General features: G+C 42.4%; 1 protein-coding gene across 4 annotated transcripts; it reads left to right on the top strand.

The window, feature by feature from the left end:
* The first annotated feature begins 73 nt into the window (after nt 1-73).
* Nucleotides 74-20,557, top strand: LOC133167709 (serine/threonine-protein kinase PAK 3). 4 transcript variants are annotated; one of them, XM_061298561.1, is made up of 18 exons: nt 74-199; nt 3,891-4,073; nt 4,620-4,833; nt 11,489-11,682; nt 11,754-11,854; nt 11,959-12,112; nt 12,200-12,237; nt 13,212-13,274; nt 14,230-14,391; nt 14,468-14,642; nt 14,881-14,944; nt 15,289-15,337; nt 15,429-15,541; nt 15,704-15,821; nt 16,119-16,218; nt 16,298-16,494; nt 16,587-16,724; nt 16,866-20,557. In XM_061298561.1, the coding sequence occupies exons 4-18, from the start codon at nt 11,511-11,513 to the stop codon at nt 16,953-16,955; spliced, it is 1,734 nt and encodes a 577-aa protein (XP_061154545.1). In that variant the 5' UTR covers nt 74-199; nt 3,891-4,073; nt 4,620-4,833; nt 11,489-11,510; the 3' UTR covers nt 16,956-20,557. The 4 variants fall into 4 exon arrangements, with proteins under 4 accessions (XP_061154545.1, XP_061154546.1, XP_061154547.1 ...); XM_061298562.1 differs by having other exon boundaries at nt 14,233-14,391; XM_061298563.1 differs by lacking the exon at nt 13,212-13,274.
* Nucleotides 20,558-20,627: the final 70 nt, after the last annotated feature.

Consider the following 20,627-nt stretch of genomic DNA (forward strand, 5'->3'; position numbering starts at 1 on the left):
ATACACAACACAGGCAGAAGCCACCACGGTACGTCCGCGATCAACTCGATACTCGTCAGGCAGCTAAGTGAATAAATAACAGTGGCGTTAGAGTCGGCATGGCGGCGCATCCGGGCGAGGGGATGTAGCTTCAAGCTAACGGCGGGGGGCGGACGTGAGTTCGGCGCGGATTGATGGTGAGAGGCCGGCCTGATGCAAGGTAACCAGCAGCCTATTTGATCCACAACACGATCACCATATGGACAGTAAATCTACTACAAGCTCTACGGATACACTTTGCCCAACCTTTTAGGGTTTATTACGTTTTCAATTGTGCTCCTGTTCTCTATGTCATAACTTCCCCCCCCCGTTATAATCATTAATTAATTGACACTGCCAGAGTAAGCAAAAAGTTATTACCATTACGTACATAAAAAAATGCATAACATCTTGTGCCATTCAAATCAAAACGATAAGGAGAGTCTAATATTCTGTGACATCACTGACCTGGTGTATTTATTGTCTGTTTATTTTCACTTAGGCTTAGCCTTTGGACTTCAATAAAGCAATACTGTCTTTCTACAAAAGACCACCAGGGGGAGACACCCTGACAGTTCAAATGTTTTATTAAGGCTACCTTCCTCATTATTTACACGTTTATTGAATAAATTGAACATACAACAGCTGTAAATACCATAGAACACATCATAAGTTGCAAATTAAGAATGAACAAGAAAATGCCATTATGTAAAAATAATATAAAAATATTTAAAGTAAAAAATAACGCAATAACTATAGATTTATTGTCTGTTTATTTTCATTTAGGCTTAGCCTTTGGACTTCAATAAAGCAATACTGTTTTTCTACAAAAGACCACCAGGGGGAGACACCCTGACAGTTCAAATGTTTTATTAAGGCTACCTTCCTCATTATTTACACGTTTATTGGATAAATTGAACATACAACAGCTGTAAATACCATAGAAAACATCATAAGTTGCAAATTTAGAATGAACAAGAAAATGCCATTATGTAAAAATAATACAAAAATATTTAAAGTAAAAAAATAACGCAATAACTATAGATCTGGGAAAATCATACACAAAGTCTGCTCTGCTTTTTTGTTCTGGCATGTACTCATTGATTGTAAGTACATTTTTTAAGTCCTTATGATTGTAATTTTGTAATTTTCAATGGACGATTATGCATTTAAAACTTATATTTATCATTTTTTATCACAAAGATTTTTTCATCATCTTTGTTTCTCTTTACCCCGATCCACTCTTGCAATTGTTATCCTTATCCTAGCTTCAATTGTTTTACTGTCAAATTATGGTCTCCACATCAGTTCGTCCTATTATTTTCGTTTGTGTGTTTAGAGGAGGCTGTTTTGAAGAACACTTTTAAAGAATATTTACTGATAGTTCTGCATGGGTTAGATAAAAAGCGGTTAAAAAAATCAGACATTGGTATTCTCTGCCCTTGATCTTGACAGCTTGTTCTTAATTGGGCTCCAAATTAGTGACGCCGTTGGGTAAATGTGCCCCTCTCTCTAATCTCCATAAAGGAGGGGAAATAGGGGAGAGGGTACCTGTTCCCCCGCTTATGTCAGTGTCTTTTCTCATGGAAATAGAGGTGCGGCCCTCGATTCCGGGCACCATCTGCCCTTCCTCAGGCTTTGGGCCCCAAGCACTCCAGACATGCTCTTTTGTTTGTGTGTGTCCAAGCAGAAAGTGGCGAGTACACGCGGCCCTTGTGCACCCACCCCAAAAAAAAGCGCTATGCATCAAGAGCATCAGCCTGCTGTTCATTAGCCTACATGTGACAGAAGAGAGTGGGAGGCTTCAAGCGTGGCGTGTGTGTGCCATAACATTAGTTTGCCTTTGAGGCTTGGTCAGGCTGGTGATGTCATTCAAAGTAACCGTTGACTTGACAGGTCAAATGCTCTTTTGTGATCCTGCGCGATAATCACAACATGTTGATTTCCAACGAATATGAACATGTATGTTGTGCAAAAATGCATTTACTTTTGCTGAATTTTGCAAAAGTTGAATATTTCTGATGTGACTCAAAGGAAGTAAACAGATCCTTTAGTGACCCTTTGCAAGACTGCGGGACAATGATGTGGCAGATCAAAATGTCATCTGTAGTCCTGGAGAAAGAAACTGGAGAATGCGGAGATAACCTTTTAATATAATCATACGAGTTCAAAATTATTCATCTGAAAACCGAGACAGAGAAGGCCCTGATTTTATTTTATATTTTAAAAAGCGGGTTACTAATTCATGAGCTAAACTAGCTGCTGCATTGAAATATTCTCTAGTTTTCAAGCAGCAAATCTGACAAGACTTAGATAGTCGTGCAACAATATTGGCATTGACTTACTCAAGCAAAGTTGCATGCACATTTTTGGACTGGTCAATGAATCATAAAGTGACCTCAGTATACTGGATCAGCCTCCTCATTTTCCAATCCCCACGCTGCCGGCTGCATTGAGATTAGTTATTGAACTGGTCAAGCAAAGGGAAACAAGGCCGCTTCAGAGACACAGCGCACAATAAGCCAGCTGTCAGAGGGAGGGGCTTTTGGGTTGTCATGGCTAGGGTGTTGCGTCGCCTCCACAGAGATGATAGGTGATCCTGTGCCAGTTTGACACGCTATCTATACTGACATAAATCTTGATTGGGCCAGCTCGATTTACTTCAACATTACAATGACACTAATGAAAATGTATTTATTAAGGATGACCATTTCTGGTCAGTGAGCTCACATCTTCTTTTGATGATGCTTCCAACTGCATAATAATCACACTTGAGTGTATTCATGAACATTAAAGCGTCTTTTCACAGAGGCTCCACATGCTTCTCTGTTACTCTTTTATATTCAAAAGGTCATCCCAGCATCGTCTGAATGTCCTTTGAGGTATAAAAGAGGAATTAAATTCACAAGATTGTGATCTTTGTCTACATTTGGTGATTTTTATTCTAATAGGCAAATGCCATTCTCTCAAGCACATTTATATTCCCATGCATCAGGTATGCTCCTGTTAACTCCCTCTGAACCTTGTTATCCTCTTTGAGGCAGCAGGTTGAAACGTGCCAGAAAACCTAAATTTCAAAACTTGGCAAGGCCTACTGAAATATTAAGTGCACTACGTTTCAAATGAAGCTGTAATCTGTCATTACTGTGCTCAGATGCCCACGCTTAACTTGGACAATCAGCGAGAAAAAAAAGAAACATCAATATTTACCCGTAATCAACTGTATAGAGGCCCACTAACCTCAATAAAAAAAAATTTTATTTTTTTTTGGTGGGGTGCAGGGTGGTAATCTGTCGTGCTAACACGCACACACACACACACACACACACACACTAAAAGTAGTCGTGTTTGTGGATGCAGCTGTAGCATGCATGAACGTGACCTATTATGTTCCTCATGCCAAGTTTGCCAGTGAAAGGCTTAAAGAGGTTAATCTGATGTAGTAAAATGAAGCGCATTTAATACACTGTCCATAGCAGACCTCAATGTAGTTCCATCATTAGATTTATTGATTCTATTTTATGCATTTGTATCTATAAGTGATTGAGCAAATAATGTATTTTTCTACCCTGTGTTGTTCTGTCCAACTCCCGTGTCTACTTTAGGATGCTGTATTTGTCCCAGCAAATAAAAATTGCATTTGTCTGTATTTTCAGTCATGGTTTAAGCTTAGCATTCCAAAAAGTAGATATGCCAAAGAAAGATGCGTGTCGGATTATACTTCATCCGCCTTATATCTTAGACCTCTTTAAGATTAAACACATGGACCTTTGCTGAGGTTTATAGGGTGAATAAAAAAACATTTAGAGCTATATTTGCAGTGATGATTATGAAATGTACATTTTCATGGTGTTGTCTTTTCAAATCACCAGGCTCTCCTTTCGAGTCAATGCTGTTTACTGAACAGCTATGTTGCTCTTCACCGCGCAGTGTCGACATTACAGGCGTTGTCATGACAACCAGCCATGATCCACAGGGCCTTGGTGAGGTTTCCACCTTGAGCTAGATGCTAGCCATGAGACTGAGCAGATGCTGCGCTCTTCAGCCAATCACAGGTGAGTTTGAGAAAAAAGATGACATCATAGGCAAATGAAAGCAAATGCAGCCAGGCGTTTGGTTGCCATGTCTGCCTGCCTCTGAATCCTCGACAGCTGAACATTGCCTGCAACAAAGTAAAACTGATAGAATGCTATTTTTGGCTCATATTAAATAGAGACATGCATGCACATATTTTAAGCTTTTTATTCTATATTGAATATCATTTGGCAGTATCTGCATAAAAATGGGTCTTCAGAAATGGGGTTTGGGTAACCCTAACTCTCATTTTAACCCTAACCCACAAAATATACTGAATAGAGAGTATACTATTTAATATGCTAGTATTCTATGTACTCTTTGTGTTATTATTGTTACTCATTTACTATTATATTTTTAACGCATAAGAAGAAAAAGAGCCAAAAATGGTCACTCAGTCCCGCCCTCCTGACCGTCTCACTCAGCAGGCTCGGGCTGTCAAACAGAAAACCAACAGTGTCTTACTCTCTGCTGGTTCCTCCCTCAGACCTGCTTCTCTCTTTAATATTCATCTTCTCGACCAATAGGCTGAACGGGGCGGATGACGTCACGAGCTAGGGAACAAGCGCAGCCAGTGAAGCATCCAGCCAGCCTGCTGAACAAGCCTGCTTTAGGGTCAGGAACTGGTCTGACAAGAGAATGGCAATCCTGCCGTAAACCGTCAGTAGGACCAGGACGGAAGACGATGGTGATGGCTCATAGGCGAAACGCGGATCGAGAGAATGTGAAGACATATTTCAGGTAATTCCCTTGTTTGTGTATGCAATATGAGGATGTTTTAAAGGGGGAGGCAGAATAGGCGAGGAGGAGGACGGGAGAGGGAGGGGGACTATGTATGTCGGGGTGCTTTGTAGCCCTTTTTACCCATCTTCCAGTCTGCAATGGGCCCGGCTAAGGAAGCAGCTGTTTGATCTGCAGTATGTTCGAGCGAGATCCGCTGACTGCATTAATTAAAATAGGCTTGACGTGTTCCTTTTTTTTTTTTTTTTTTAATACCATCCCATATCTGTGCCCCCACCTCCGCTCCTCTGCATCTCATCAACTCTGCATGGAGAGAGCGTGCACCCCCTCGCAAATTAGAGATGGGGAGGTGTTTCTAATCAATAGTGGCGTTTGTGTAGGCTGGCAGCAGCTGCAGTTGCAACCCCAAAAATATAAAGACTCCTGAATCTGACGGCTATATGTGCGGATGCTTCATATGCTCACCGATGCTCTTTTGTTACCTCTGCGGTGAGGCCTCCCCACAAAGGAGGAAAAATGTCTTTTGAGGGCTCAGTAATTATCCACACAAAGCTAGGACATGCCTCTGTCTCCTGACTTTGACATGGACGTGTGCACCAGTTTCATGGCGGCGCCACTGACAAGCAGATATACAACATCTGGTCACCTGACTTCTTTGGGGATGGGAGTGGGGGCGGGGTGCCGGTCCTGTGAGAGCCAAGCCGCTATCCTCCAGATTCTTCCACATCCCATCAATGGAGCACGATTGGACGGATGGGACCCAGATGAATGCATTTCCGCCACCATTTCGTGCGACTGAGCCAAAGTGAGCGATCCGTCCGTCTGTGAGACTTGTGAGGCGCAAGGCCTGCTGGGAAACCTGTTGTCTAGCTGTCAGGCGTGAGGGAGATTTTAGGGAGTCAACCCAGTGATGGAAGGGAGGGTGAGATGATAACAAGGAGAATTGGGGGATGGGTTCCAGAAGGTGTTACTCCCTGCTAACACTGGTCTGCTGTATATATTGATATTCACTGGATGCTTCTCTTTGTGATTCTAACAACATAATGACAGTTATTCCTTCCCCTCACATTTAAAAAGGCAATATTAAGTTGTCCCAGTTGAAGATGAGACCTACCGAGCTCGTCGTCACTGATGTGTTTATTCTCTTCCCTCTTCATTGTGCTCATAAAGTCATCAAGCCTTCGTTTGCAGATATTTAGCACGGGAACTGAGCTCTGTCTGCCCTCCACCCAGAATTCACTCGATTCAGTCTGTCTGTAGTCTCTGAAGGTTACATGCAACTCATGAAAATTTCATTGCTGAAAACAAGTAGGCAAAAGGCAAGATGTCCGATTGCCACAATGCATTACTGCAAAGAGTTGTAAAACTGCACCGGCCACTCAACCATTTGTATAGTCAACAAATCTAACTGTGCGGGTGAAGGGGAACAAACGAGTTATGATGTGTGTCAGTTCATTCCTTATTAGCGCTATGCTAATAAACAACTTTCTGTCTCCACTAAACTTGCAGATTAGGATAAATTCTGTCTTTCTCTGTTGCTTTGGGATTTTTCTTAGAAGTGATCCAAATATTAATCCTTATGCCAAATTTCCATTGTTTGACCTTGGCAGAGTTTTGCTCTCCGTACCATTTAAAGAATAAAATCAAATAGTGGCTGATTTTATGATGGCCTATTTTTCCCCTTCCTGTGTTTGCATTTCTTTGGCCTCCTTCTGTTTTCCATTACGGCCGATGTAACCCAACACACGCAGCCTCTCTTACCTCGCCTCGGCTAACAAAAGCGGCAGAACATCGTGTTGGCCTGCAGCCCACTTAAAGTGGACTTTCTGAAATCTGATACACGCACATGGAGGCCTCCATCTGTTGGAGTCGGGGTGAGACTTGCTGCTGGATAGCGTTATTGTTCCGTCAAGTTACCGTTAAGGTCTCCCGTGTCTTCTATCAATGCAGGAGTTAGGTGGGGCATGTGTGTTTGTTTTAGGGGCTAACTGACTGACTCCAGCAGTGTATTGCCGTAGGTGTGTCACTGTGTGTGTGTCATGGATTAGCATGTAGGATTGGAAGCCATCTGGCCATTTTGTTCACGCTGGGGAGGGGGAGTAAGTGCAAGAGATGGATGGAGGGAGACACTCACACACTGACACATTGACACAGCTTCAGTCATAATCTGCCTACTTGGTGTCTGACGCTTTTTACAATGCACTCGCCTGTCTGCGTGCATGTGTTTGTCGGAAACGCTTCAGTCCGATGCGTCAAACTCCAGCAGTAAATTTCACTTTGAGGACAGTCCACAGGGTTTTCTTGGAAGGGTTCAACGTTTCTGGAAAGCTAGAGACGCTACACCCTTTAACTGGAAGATGACTCAGAGATGAACAGAGACGTGCTGAATATAAGGATGAAATGTTGCAGAGTTGGAAGAGGTTTAAGAGATTAGCAAGTTTCACTGGGTCAGGCGTTGGTATGGAGGGGCTGGCGGAACTTGAATGTATCTCTTCGGACAGGCCAGGGAATCAATTCGGGGAATTCAGAGGAAGGCTGCAAACGCCCTCTCGTTGATTCACTTTTGAGTTTCCTCTGTGTTGTAAACGTACATTTTTGACAGCACTGGATTTGACTTATAGCGGGTGAGAGCTGTGCACGCTCCAGCTGCAGTATTTAACTGCTCTTAATTCCCAAAAAGCCGTTTTGGCGAGCGTACGATTTGAGCTCTGCAAATGCAGGTGAAAGGGAAGATCGTACACTGTTGCTTCGATCGCCTCCAGAGAGGTCTGTTTATTTTCTCAGCTGTAAGGAGGTGCAACTATTGTGTGCATGCTTTGTTAATTCACTTGCTGGCTCATATGACGCTCACCAAAATGTGTATGGGGAGGGGGAGTAGAATCATAACCAGCAAAAATGTATTCAATCTGATTATCATTAGTGCCCACACACCAACTATGGTAGTTGCAATTTTATGTAATTCAACGTACGAGTACCATATTGAGCTCTCATACTGGTAACAGTCATTCCTACTTTTCAAACATCTATTCCTCGAATGTGAGTGGAAATACACAAATAGACCCAAAACACTGCCTTACGGGTCTTACTATCATGAGGCAAATGTAGGTTACAAATCTATTTCCTGTCCCAAAGCTCATTAGAATAAATTTGTTATTTATGCTCCTGGCTTTCCTGTTCACACACACACACACACACATGCAAGTTTATTGGTCAGCGTTTCATCACTGTCTGCTCTTTCTGCAATCTGTGTTTTTTATTGTCACAGGCCAATGACGCAACCAACAACAACACACCTTGATTGCACATGGTTGTCGAGCATTGTGTGACTTGAAGCACACCCATGATGACAACTGTTCATCAAAACAGGCATTACAGCATGCTTGTGCAAGAAAATGCGTTCATTTGTGATGTGGCTTTATTGCTGGCAATTATGACTGCTAATTGGAACTGCTGCCTGGGCCATAACACATCCCTAATTCATTTCGACCAGTTCTGATGAATTTAAAGCGTGCTTAAAGATGGAAATAAATGGAAAGATCTACAACGGGGAGGTTCTTTCAAACGGTATCATGTCGTGCCTGTCAAAATAAAAGACTTATCATGGCAATAAGCTTTCAATAACGTGTCTCTACGGAGGAATTGTTGCTTCTTCCAAACAGACAACTTGTCATGTTAATGCACCTAAAATGCTTTCAGCATCCTACAGATGTTGTCCTCTTGACAGGAAGAGAATTTACCTTGTGCCGTCCAAATTCGCTTTTTAAGATATGTGTGGTTTCGTGTGCGCGGATGCGAGTGTGAGTACGATAAAGCGACACGCAGCTAAATATTAAATGACAGTCTGGGTTCTCACCGCTCCTCAGCAGGGGTGGGGTGGGGTGGGGTGGGGGGTTAGTGGGAGGATGAGAGTTTGGTGGTGAATAAATTAGTCTGCAGAGTGGACTAACCAGTTTTCTCAGTTGGTTTCTTCACAGGGAGGTTATCCCTCAAGCGTATGTGCTGATCAACTGAATCCTTAAAAACCTGGTATAGGGAGACCAGCCAGGAAAAAACTAGGGCCACCTGTATGAAGAAGATGGAATTCTTGCTTTCCACAAATTTGAGGCAATCCTTGAAAATCGGTTCAAAGAAGATCAGACAGTGACATCTGGCTAGTGACTAATAATAGCCCTCTGCTAACTGATTAGAGATGTTTGTGCTCGTCGCTGCATGCAAACGAGTGGCTGAGGGATGATAATTTACTCCATGTTTGTTTTTGCAATTTCTTTTTTAAATCTTACAAGAAGTATGCAAAGAAGTTGTCAGAACTCAGCGGGTTGTCAAGGGCTCAGGACATTAAAGTAGAAGTGCACGCGGTCAGAGAATCCATTAGCTTCGCCTTTGATATTGTGTAATCATGCTCTAGTTGGCATATTATGATGGAATATAGGCCTTTTATGGCAATACAAGAGTTTAGCATATTCAGTGGACTACACCGGCTAAAAATAGACATTTGCGAGTTTCTCAAGAAATGTGTCCCAACTATTGCTTCAAAGCACCGGGCTAACACCAGCACCCATCTCTTTAAGGACCGATCCCTCTTCAGCGAGGCCATTACCAGGCGGCCATGGATTCAAGGTTAGAGGCTCTTCCTGAGTTGGCAGTTCAAATTCAGCATTAATGTTTGAAAGGCCAGCTCCGCGTGGTGAGATTAATTTTACATGAGAAGGAAATATGAAAACATTTGTTGTAATGTCTGAGTGTTGAAGTGTCAGGCTTATTTTTAAATACATTCCAATAGCACGTTTAGCAAAAGATATTGACGCCAATCATTCGATTTTTAAATCAGAACTTGCAAGCTATTTTTGTTGTGATTGGGGCATTTTCCTTTTCCTCTGCTCAACCATGTTAGAGAGGTCTGAGCCCTCCATTTTGCTGCCTTTGTTCATCAGGTAGGTTAAATGGTAATGTTTTATCGTTTAATACTGATTATTCATCTCAGTGAGGTCTGGTAAACATAATGACTTTTTGGGACTGCATTCTTTATCTGAAGCTATTTTCTCCTGTAGTGGCAAAAGAAGCGTCCTGTCTTTATGTTCTGTATTATGGTATGTTGCAAGGTATACAGTGAGAGTCATGTGCATGTCAGCTGAGTTCATTATGTGGTGTTGTTACTATCGATCAATTTTCCCTCTGTAATTGGTGACCAGATAGTGATGCCCCATTGATCGTATCTGGGTTGCACTTGTCATAAGCCATGGGGCATGACCACTCCTCACAATGATATCGTCATCAGTTGCATGCGACGATGGTGAGTCAAATACTATATACACTGTATTATGAGTTAAGCAGCAAAATACACATGCTTTTATCCATCTCACGGGGCGGCCATTTTGTTTGTACAGCCACTTGCTGTCGACTGAAAAATGACATCACGGTGCCGAAGGGCTCAGGTACCAACTGTTTGGATTTGGTCATGTGACATTCAGAAGCTCAGCAGTTAGGCAGTGTAATGTCATTTCCACCTGCATTTGCATGAGATGGAAATTCATTTTCCACAAATGCAATCCTAATCAGAATCGCTACTGTGTTGAGTGACGATACAATGATCTGGCTTCCAACCTCTCATTGTTGTCAGACAGGCCATGTGGCTTTAGACAGTAAACACTGTCACAGACTAGAAAATATCTTTCTAAAAATATATTAATGAGCTCAACATTTCCATTATAGTCTGCCCTTCTCATACTCGTGGGCAACAATGGAAATGTAATGTGAATTTTGTTCCAAAGGTTTTGTAATAAACAGCCACGTGAGATGAAAGATTATAAAAGGTTGAATGTCCAACTGACACTGCTTTTGCACCAAACTTCCTGACTGGTAGACATCTTATCAATTAATCAAGGGTTGGACTAATCCCCGTACTTCTCCAGAATCTTAATTCTGCATCTTGCCAAACTATTTTAGACAATCTGGTCTGTGCCTTGGTTTTTAAATCAAAATCCCTAAAGCCAGAAATTTCTCTCTGAGGCGGAGCCATTTTGTCCTATGAAAGGAAAAGCCACATGAAATAGTTTTGGATCATCATGAAGGCTTACTTGTGATTCGCTAGATTTATAGTGCTCGCTGCGTAAGAGCTCAGGGGTGGCTTTTGTTTGCTAATGTAGGTCTCTATGATGGGGCGGCCCCGGCTGGCCCGTTTTTCTGGGACAATCACACATCACATGATGGGCTTGGCCTCAGGGCGAAGCAGTGAAGGAGTCTCACATCCTAGTGGGATGGCTCGGTGGAAAACAAATATTTGACTGTTGAAAATCTTGAGGTTGGCAAGTGGGAGAAATTTCAATGTACTTTATAAGACTGGTTCTTCAAGCAGGTTCTTGCTGTTCGAATGATAAATGAGGCCAAAGCGCAGACCAATTTGCACCAAGAACTCTTCCATGCATGTGTATGCAATGTGATCCATCTGATGTGGCACTCACATTACCCCAATTCCGCTGCCTCACAAAGCAGCTGACCAGAAAAGGAACTGTGTCGTGTACATCACTACCCTCACCGGACCTTTAGCACTATTTTGTGTACAGGAAACAGGAAGTGCTACCAAATGCTAAGATTTTACAGGGTTCTCTTCTCTGCATTGACTTTGCAAAAATATTGCCTTCCTCTTTCTCTTTTCTAGGACATTGTGAGTGCTACTAAAGATGTCTGATAGTGTCGATATTGAAGAGAAACCACCAGCCCCCCCCTTGAGAATGAACAGTAGTTCCAGAGACTCTTCATCAGTGAATCCCGCCTCTAAACCGCTTCCAATGGCTCCTGAAGAGAAAATCAAGAAGGTGCGCCTGCGTTCCATCTTTCCCGGAGGTGATAAGAGTGAGTACCCGTCCACCCGTTTCACCTTCATGTTTTGAGTGGCTTCTACTAATGTTCATGATGTCCTGTAGCAAACAAGAAGAAGGAGAAGGAGCGCCCCGAGATATCCCTTCCGTCCGACTTTGAACACACCATCCATGTGGGCTTTGATGCAGTAACGGGAGAATTCACAGTGAGTGTCAAATTTCACCAACAACATTAAGAAACATCACACTGTTTTTGAATTGATATAAAAGTCTGAACCTCCAACATTTAACTCCCTCTACTTGGTTGCAGGGCATCCCGGAGCAATGGGCGCGTCTCCTACAGACATCCAACATAACCAAGTTGGAGCAGAAGAAGAACCCACAAGCTGTATTGGATGTCCTCAAGTTCTATGACTCCAAAGAGACAGTTAACAATCAGAAGTACATGAGCTTCACCTCGGGAGGTACGAAACTCCAAAATGCAAATTTTCAAGAACGACAAATACAAAAAGACATCCACAGTATTTGAATGACATGTCTTTCTATTTCAGACAAGTCAGCCCATGGTTACATAGCAGCAAACACTCTGGTGAGTTATTTTATAATTATGGTTGAATAAGTCTTAAATGGAGTAAAGCATATTTTATCCCAAATACTGTAAAAGCCCAACAGGTAAGTTTTAACATTTTGTGCACTGGATTCATCCGAGTGACTATGGGACTGCACTCATTTCCCTTTCATGGGCAAAAGTGCACATTCCACTCGATACTTTCCCAGTAATTCCCTTTGCAGCCATTCCAGACTCCAGTCCATTTTTCACTCCAAAACTGATCTTGTGTGAGAACCACTGCTGCTCCTAGTTTATTTTTCCGATCTACTCAACTAGATTTTGAAATACAAACAATAGCCCGGCTTCAGCAAAGACTCCCGCTAGGCTGACCTCATTCCTAACGTTGACCAGAGTAATCTATGCTTTTAATGCCTTTCTCCGCACACCCCGCTCAGCCAGCCGGGTGAAGAAGCGCAATCCGAGTCTGGCGAGTGGGGATTCGCCGCCTCGGGGCCAAGCGTGTTGGGATCGTGCAGGGCTACTGCACGGATATTGCCAGCGAAAGGCAGGCGAGGGTGGCAGTAAGCTCGAGAGGTTGCGTGTGAGAGCGTATTTGAGGGCGTCTCAGACGGTTGCGTTGGTTCTCTGCCCTGCAGACAGGATTCAAGCGCGCCTGAATCTAGAGCCTCCCATGAAACGTATTGAGGCAGATCCGAGCGATGGACTCTGCTCTGAACTTGTGCCATAGATGGATCATAGACTCCGACTCCGATAGTGTGTCCAGCAGGCAGAACTCTTAAAAGAAAATGGAAGCAAAGAAGTTCAAAGTAGTAGTTCAGTCTTTAGTAGCCCTATCATGCCACATCCGGAGCTCAGTTTTACAGACTTGACGTCCATCCCTCAATAGCGACCCCCACCCCTTGCCCCTCCCTCCCTCCTGCAGTCCACTCACTCTTCAACACTGTGTGGGTTTGTTTTGAGTAAATCCTCCCATTCTCAACCTTCACATTCAGAACCGACTGCTGTCGTCTGGGCCTCCTGTCAGCCTTAGAACCTGCAGCGCATTATTTGACAAGGTAACTCCTCCATTACTATTGCACATCTCTGCATTGGCTTTCAAGGGCCAATCATTTGATTTAAATTATGCCCACTAAGCGAGTGCAAAAATATCATCACTGACATGGCGGCTGCAGTCATTGGTTAATTCTTGATTAATTCATGATGTCAGGGGCTTGTATGAGTTAAAAGCATGTTCTCTCCGACTCACTTTGAGAAGTCTCCCTTGTAACTTCATCACCATTGATGACATAACCGCATGGCCTTTTCTTTTTATTAGAAAACCAAAAGAAAATCCCTACTTAAAACATCCAGACTGTAATGTGGGCACTACACTGTTGACCAAATCTTTCTTGAAGCGGGTTAGAGGCCTAGTGGGCTTCAACAAAGCACTGGGTCTTTCCTTCTTGTTTAATCACCAGAATTAAGCTGCACTGCTTCATTTATGCATGACATGAATGTGAATGTTTCCATAAGAGGAAAATGATCTAAGGCTAACTGACTTTTGGATGGGGTGGGGGTACTCAGGGTTACTTGTAATAAAATTGCCTCAAGCATATTAATGTCGATTTTTAGTGAAAGGTATCCCCAGGATGTCTGCAGGTCATCGAGGCATTGCACTTTACTGCAATGTTGCAGCATGTTTGATCCACTTAGCATAGTGGAATACGTAAGCGTGGCCCTCAGAAAGTGCATTGTCATCCCCGGTTCTTGGCACACAGAACCTAACCCCACTCTGACAAAAGTGCACCTTTTTCCTCGAGCTCTTACTCGGCTGCTAACACTTTCCTGCCCTGTGCCTGACAATTGCGCTGCTTCATTTTCCTACCACATTTAATAAAATGACATGTCTCATTTCCAGGAGTTTTATTTTTTAGGTTGATAAGATGAATTCTAACAAACTTGGCACATCTTCCGGTTTGGGGTTCACTGGCTTGGAACTATTTATGATGTCATACATGTTTTTCCATCCAGCAGAGTGCCAAAACATCTACGTCAGAACCCCCGATTGCTCCACCTGTGTCAGAAGAAGAGGATGAGGAGGAAGAAGAAGAAGAGGAGGAGGAAGAGGAGGAGGAGGAGGATGACGACGAACTTCCTCCCGTCATTGCTCCTCGACCCGAGCATACTAAATCTGTGCGTTTGATTTATAGCATGAGCGAGCACAGTTCAAACTTGCAGAATCCAACCTTGCCATGATGATCTCTCTTAGATCTACACGCGCTCAGTCATGGACCCGCCCAAGCCTCCCACTCCCATCAAAGAGGTTGTGACGCCACCCGAGTCACAGGTCCAGCCCGACAACACATCGAGCACAATGTATCGCCACACTGACCGCCAGAGGAAGAAGTCCAAAATGACAGATGAGGAGATTCTGGAGAGACTCAGTATGTGTCTTTACAGACATGATTTTTTCCACGTGTACTAATAATGAGATCAGTGAGCATACAAGTGACTGACACTTTCTTAATTGTACTATGAAAATGCTTTGGCTTAATTTCTAAAATTAGATAGGCAAAGGGTATTTGCCGTGCACTCATGTTTTTGTTATGCATTTACACACCCACACATATAGTAACGCGCAACACGCACAATCATTATGCATGTGTTTTGTCTCTGACTCAGGGAGTATCGTGAGTGTGGGGGATCCCAAAAAGAAGTACACACGCTTTGAGAAAATAGGACAAGGGTAAGTGTGTGTGCGTTCAAATGGAAACCTGGTTTTATTACATTTAAGAATAGTATCTGCCTTTGTGACCTCACATTATTAGCATGTTTAAAAATTAAATCAGGCCTTTGTTTCTGGTCTGATGGTTAAGTAGGAAATGTGATGCGCTGGAGGTGTTGTGAATCATTGTCATGTGCAAACTTCAAATCGAATTCCCCCTCAAGTGTTGTCATTGAATTAAATTGCATTAAATCAGCTTAACAATTCCATTGCAAATTTTGATGAGTACATCCTGTTTATTTTTATGCCTATTCAATCATATACAACTATCTACGTGTTTATTGATATCATTTTTTTGTCTCCAGTGCTTCTGGCACAGTGTATACAGCCATCGACATAGCAACTGGCCAAGAGGTAAGTGACGAGTGTGGTTCTAATCATTCAAATATTATTAGTTCATTGTTGTGAATGACATTTTGTTTTTTCATCGCACTACCCACAACAGGTGGCCATCAAGCAGATGAACCTTCAGCAGCAACCCAAGAAGGAGTTGATCATCAATGAGATCTTGGTGATGAGGGAAAACAAAAACTCCAATATAGTGAACTACCTGGACAGGTCAGTGATTACATTTATGGTGTCGCTGGACTAAAGTGCATTCAATCAGATTGTGTGTCATTATTATTATGCTGATCAGTATTATTTATAAATTACATTACTGCTGTTAAAGAATGAAAAACAGTGACAGTAATGGAAATAATTCTATTCTGCTTTTATCAGTTACTTGGTAGGAGACGAGCTGTGGGTAGTGATGGAATATTTGGCCGGAGGCTCGTTGACAGATGTCGTGACTGAGACATGCATGGATGAGGGCCAGATTGCAGCAGTTTGTAGAGAGGTAAGTCTCAGCTGCAACACTTTCTCTCAACTGTCACATGACCTTTACTCAGAGATGGAAAATGGAAACATTTGAAATCGAGCATCTCAAATGTTTCTACTGGCTGAAGAAAAATTCCCACAGAGACATTCCAACATCTTGCATAGTCATCAATGCTGAAAAGGAACGAGCATAATCGTTCCGGCCCTGTTGGGATGAATTTGAGATTTGTGGTTTTGTGATAGTCACTAAAGAAGGCTGACCGCTGATCCCATGCAGTTATTGATTTGAGATTAAAGATCTTTGTATTCTCATCAGTGTCTTCAAGCCTTGGATTTCCTGCACTCCAACCAGGTGATCCACAGAGACATAAAAAGTGACAACATCCTTTTGGGAATGGATGGATCTGTCAAACTCAGTAAGTTGTTGATTCTCATCTGAGGTAAAAAAAAAAAAAGTCGATTTCAAGTAGTGTCACTGATGGATTTTTCCAACAGCCGACTTCGGCTTCTGCGCCCAGATAACTCCAGAGCAGAACAAGCGCAGCACAATGGTGGGAACGCCCTACTGGATGGCACCAGAGGTGGTGACCCGGAAGGCCTACGGCCCAAAAGTGGACATCTGGTCTCTGGGTATCATGGCCATTGAAATGGTGGAGGGAGAACCTCCATATCTGAATGAAAATCCTCTCAGGGTACGAATTGCCTGTCAGAAACTATACAGGAAAGGAGATAAAATATTTACACTTCCTACCTCCATTTCGATCCTGTCCGTTCGTCTTTGCAGGCATTGTACCTGATAGCTACCAACGGGACGCCCGAGCTTCAGAACCCAGAGAGACTGTCGTCTGTCTTCAGAGACTTCCTAAATCGCTGCTTGGAGATGGATGTGGACCGCAGAGGTTCTGCCAAGGAGCTGCTTCAGGTAATAGCCAACTGAGAAACTCAAGTATAATAGATAGAAGGCAAATGGAATCTACATTTGTTTCCCTAATAAAAGCTTGTTCTTGCTTGACTCTCAATTGTCCTCATCTTTCGATTACGTTATGTCCTTTTTCCACTGCAGCATTCGTTCCTCAAGCTGGCCAAGCCTCTGTCCAGCCTGACGCCTCTGATTGTAGCTGCCAAGGAAGCCATAAAGAACAGCAGTCGCTAGCGGGCATCTTCTGTCTTCACCCAAGGCCGGAGCCCTGCCTGCTCGGGGTGCGTGCGTTCATAATGGGTGCTTTTGATATTTGTGGGACAGGTGATGTGACAGCACAATGTGTGGTGGTGGGGGGGTGTGCTGGTTGGAGCTCTGTGACCCCCCCCCCCCCCTTCTCAAACGCCGTCATCCCCCCACCGGCACCGACCCCAGCCCATTCATTACATACGTACAGTACGTCGGATGAGCGGCGGCCTTGCAGCCTCTCGGCACCGTGCTGCTAAAAAGACTTTTTTGTTTACGTTTTCAGCACTCTGTACATGTCTGTCATTTGTCTGCGTGAGTGTGCACAAATGTCTAGGTTCTGTAGGGAGAGGGGGTACAACTGCTTCCAAACCAAAAAAAAGAGGGGGGGCAAGACCCTCAAAGAGGAGCTTTTGGTAGAGTTTCCTCTTCCTCTTGTGTCATCCGTGTGGAAAACACATCATGCCTCCATCTACAGTGTCACTCAAGGACCCAAACTGTGCTCGTATGACTGTGGTGGTGCTTATAGCGTCTGTGTGTGTGCGCGCGCCCGCATGCGTGCAAAAGTGCAGTTACAAGGGGAAAGTCATGAATAATTTTACCTGACCAAAGTTGGATCTGAGCATTCTTCATCAATCCTGCTTTATTTTAGCTTAGCATTGCTCTTATTTAATAACAGTTAATTGTTTGTCATTTTTCAAATCTGGCCCGAAACTGGCTCCCATTTCAGATCAAACGAGCAAATATTCAATGGTGTTGTTCAATATGGTATATTTAACTTTGATCTGATATGCTTTAAGACTCTTTTTAACATTCAGGGTTACGTTACTAAACCGCTCTTAGTTGCAAATTTGCATGCAAGTGCATTGCCAATTTTATACCTCATATAATATTTACAATATTTCATTGATTACCATTTTTTTCCATGTATAATGCGCCCCCATGTATAATACGCACCCTAAAAATGGCATGTTGATGCTATAAAAAAGCCTGTACCTATGTATAATACGCACCCAAATTTTGACTCCTACTTAAGTCCGTAAACGTAAAATTATTTCAGAAAAAAGATCATCTTTGCGAACAACCGGATGTTATTCTGCCGGTCAGTATCACTGCGCGTGCGCTAGCAAACTCAATAGCGAAGAAATGTTTCGGATTTGTGTAGGGTACATTGTGACAGCAAACGAGCAGGTGATCGAGCAAGCGTCTGATACGAGAGCATTGTGTTCGTATGGAGCGTGTTTGAAGTGAACAGCAGAGAAGAAAGCGCATCTGTAATGGCGGTCTCCGTATGATATCAGGATTAAAAAAAAAATAATAATAAACTGTACCCATGTATAATGCGCACCCCAGATTTTAGGGCGATAAATTTGTTAAATTTTGCGCATTATACATGGAAAAAAACTGTATTTTAAAATGTGTACAAATGCTCAGTTGCATCTTTTGTTTGCATGAATTTTATTTTGTACATTATTGCTCAATACCGTCAGTTAAACTACAACTTAATCCCGCTTAAATAGTTTAATCCTTTGAATGAATTTTGAATGAATAAGTAAATTATTTGTTGTTTTTATTGCTGAAAAATATTTGATTGTCGTTGGGACTAAATACCAAAAATCTGTCCTCAAAAATACTTGTAGAAATATTGAATACATAATGTTAATGTGCAATTAATATTCAATATTTCAACTTTTTATGTCCCCTTTCTCTTGGTATTGTTATTATTATTTTTATTATTATTATTTCTACTTTTTTGAGACCATCAAAAAGCCTCCGTCCAGGTTTCTAAAATGTTTTCTCCCGCTGTGACTTTGTTGTGATTGGATTTTTCAGTCAATCCAGTCATTGATGTCAATCATGATAACAACACTACCTATCGGTTGTGATGTCGCTCTTGTGTGTGTGCATGTTTAATATCGTCACAATCTGAAGATACATTATTAAACAGCTGGTTATTGCTGATCAACACTAAAGTTATGCATTACAATGCAATAATATAATTTGGAAGCTAGCACTTGTTATATTACTCATTTTAATGTTCAAACAAAGTAAAGGGTGGCCTTTTATTTGAAACAATCACAAATCCAGTCACAAATACCATACAGTATCCAGACTTGTTTGTATTGGTGTATCCCCATGTAGCTACACCACCGTGTGGCGCGCTCTCTTGTCTTCCTATCTATGTGCAACATTTCATCCTATTAAATTGTGAGTTTCCGAGGGCTACCTCAGTCACGTCCTCCGACGTGACATCGAGGTGTGTGGGGAATTGCTCAGACACATTTTGTATCTCCATTGTACAGCAAAGGTCCACAACATGGAGTGATGTGACACATGTCATGCATGTTAAACAACCAATTGTACACTGTCTCATCGTTCACTTAGGTTAAGATTGTTAGGATATATGCAGCGGTTACAAAATGTCTACGCAGCCCTCTTTGAATGTTTTTGAAAGTTGTTGTTGTTGTTATGATACAGAATGAGAAAATAACAAATCATTTAGAAACTGTTTCCACGTTTGATGTATGATCTGGACAACTGAATTGTATAACAAGTCAGGATAATTTGACATATATTTTGAGTTAATCAGAGGCACTTAAATTGGTGCAGTTGTGTGCTAACTCCCACGTAACATGATTTCTGATACGATTGATAATATCCCTAATCAGGTGAATATAGCCTCACTTATGAGGGTGTGCACACTTGTGCAACCATTGTAGAAAAGTTGGTAGAAACTTGAAATGATTTATCTTGTGTTTGTTTTTCTACCACATTGGAACAGGGGTGTGTAGACTTTTTGTATCCACTGTATGTACAGTATGTAATGTATGTATGTATGTAAATATGTAAGAGGGAACCATCCCCTCTCTCCCCTTTTTTTTTTTTCAAATGATGTAACTTGAAAATAAGACATTTCAGGTTGCTTTATAGTATGTATCAGTCGATGTTTTGCACTCTGCAAATGGAACGAAAGAAGCAACACGCACACCCTCTGCACTCCCAAGGGTCCCCTCATTTTGGGCTCCAATAAGACAGTGAACTGATGAGTGTGTGTGTGTGCGCGTGCGCGATGGGTAAGGCTGGCCTGTGAGGACGCTTGGTGCAAAAGGCCCCAATGACGCCCATGCACAGGTGCGAACTGTGAGCACGAGAGGTGGCAATGCCTCCGAAGTGCCGCCTTCCCCCCCTTTCCGTGGTGGCTCCTGTGCATTCCTATCTTCTGAATGTGTCAATCTGTACACGTGGTGTGAAAATTCCTCTATTAATGTGTATCAAGAGAATGGAACAAAGACAAAAAAATGTTACTTTTTAAATTATTATCATTACTACTACTCTTATTATTGTCAAGCTTTGTAAAACTGCTGATCCATTTGGCGTACCTCAGCAGGCTGGCTGCTCCCCGCCTTTGAGGACAAAAAGGACATAAAAGCCCGACGGGGAAATGAGGTTTTGGATAAACTATTTTTAATTGTGGTTGAAGCAATAGACTTTTTGAACTTTGAATTGTGCATGGCTGTGTCTTGAGTGTACAAAAAGATTATTGCAGTTTGGGAACTGGACTGAAATAAAAAGAAGCCGAGTTGCTGTAATGCAATGTAGCTTTAGTGAGTTGCATTCAAGGTACCAGTTTACGAATTTGTGAGATTTTGGAGCTGTAAA

This window comes from Syngnathus typhle, linkage group LG15 (assembly GCF_033458585.1).
Source record: "Syngnathus typhle isolate RoL2023-S1 ecotype Sweden linkage group LG15, RoL_Styp_1.0, whole genome shotgun sequence".
In the NCBI taxonomy this organism is placed as follows: Eukaryota; Metazoa; Chordata; class Actinopteri; order Syngnathiformes; family Syngnathidae; genus Syngnathus; species Syngnathus typhle.

Coding starts and splice junctions, on each gene's coding strand:
- LOC133167709 (XM_061298561.1), top strand. CDS start 11,511: ATGTCTGATAGTGTCGATATTGAAGAGAAACCACCAGCCCCCCCCTTG. Junction 12,113..12,199: donor CATGAGCTTCACCTCGGGAG/GTACGAAACTCC, acceptor TTTCTATTTCAG/ACAAGTCAGCCCATGGTTAC. Junction 12,238..13,211: donor ACATAGCAGCAAACACTCTG/GTGAGTTATTTT, acceptor CTTCACATTCAG/AACCGACTGCTGTCGTCTGG.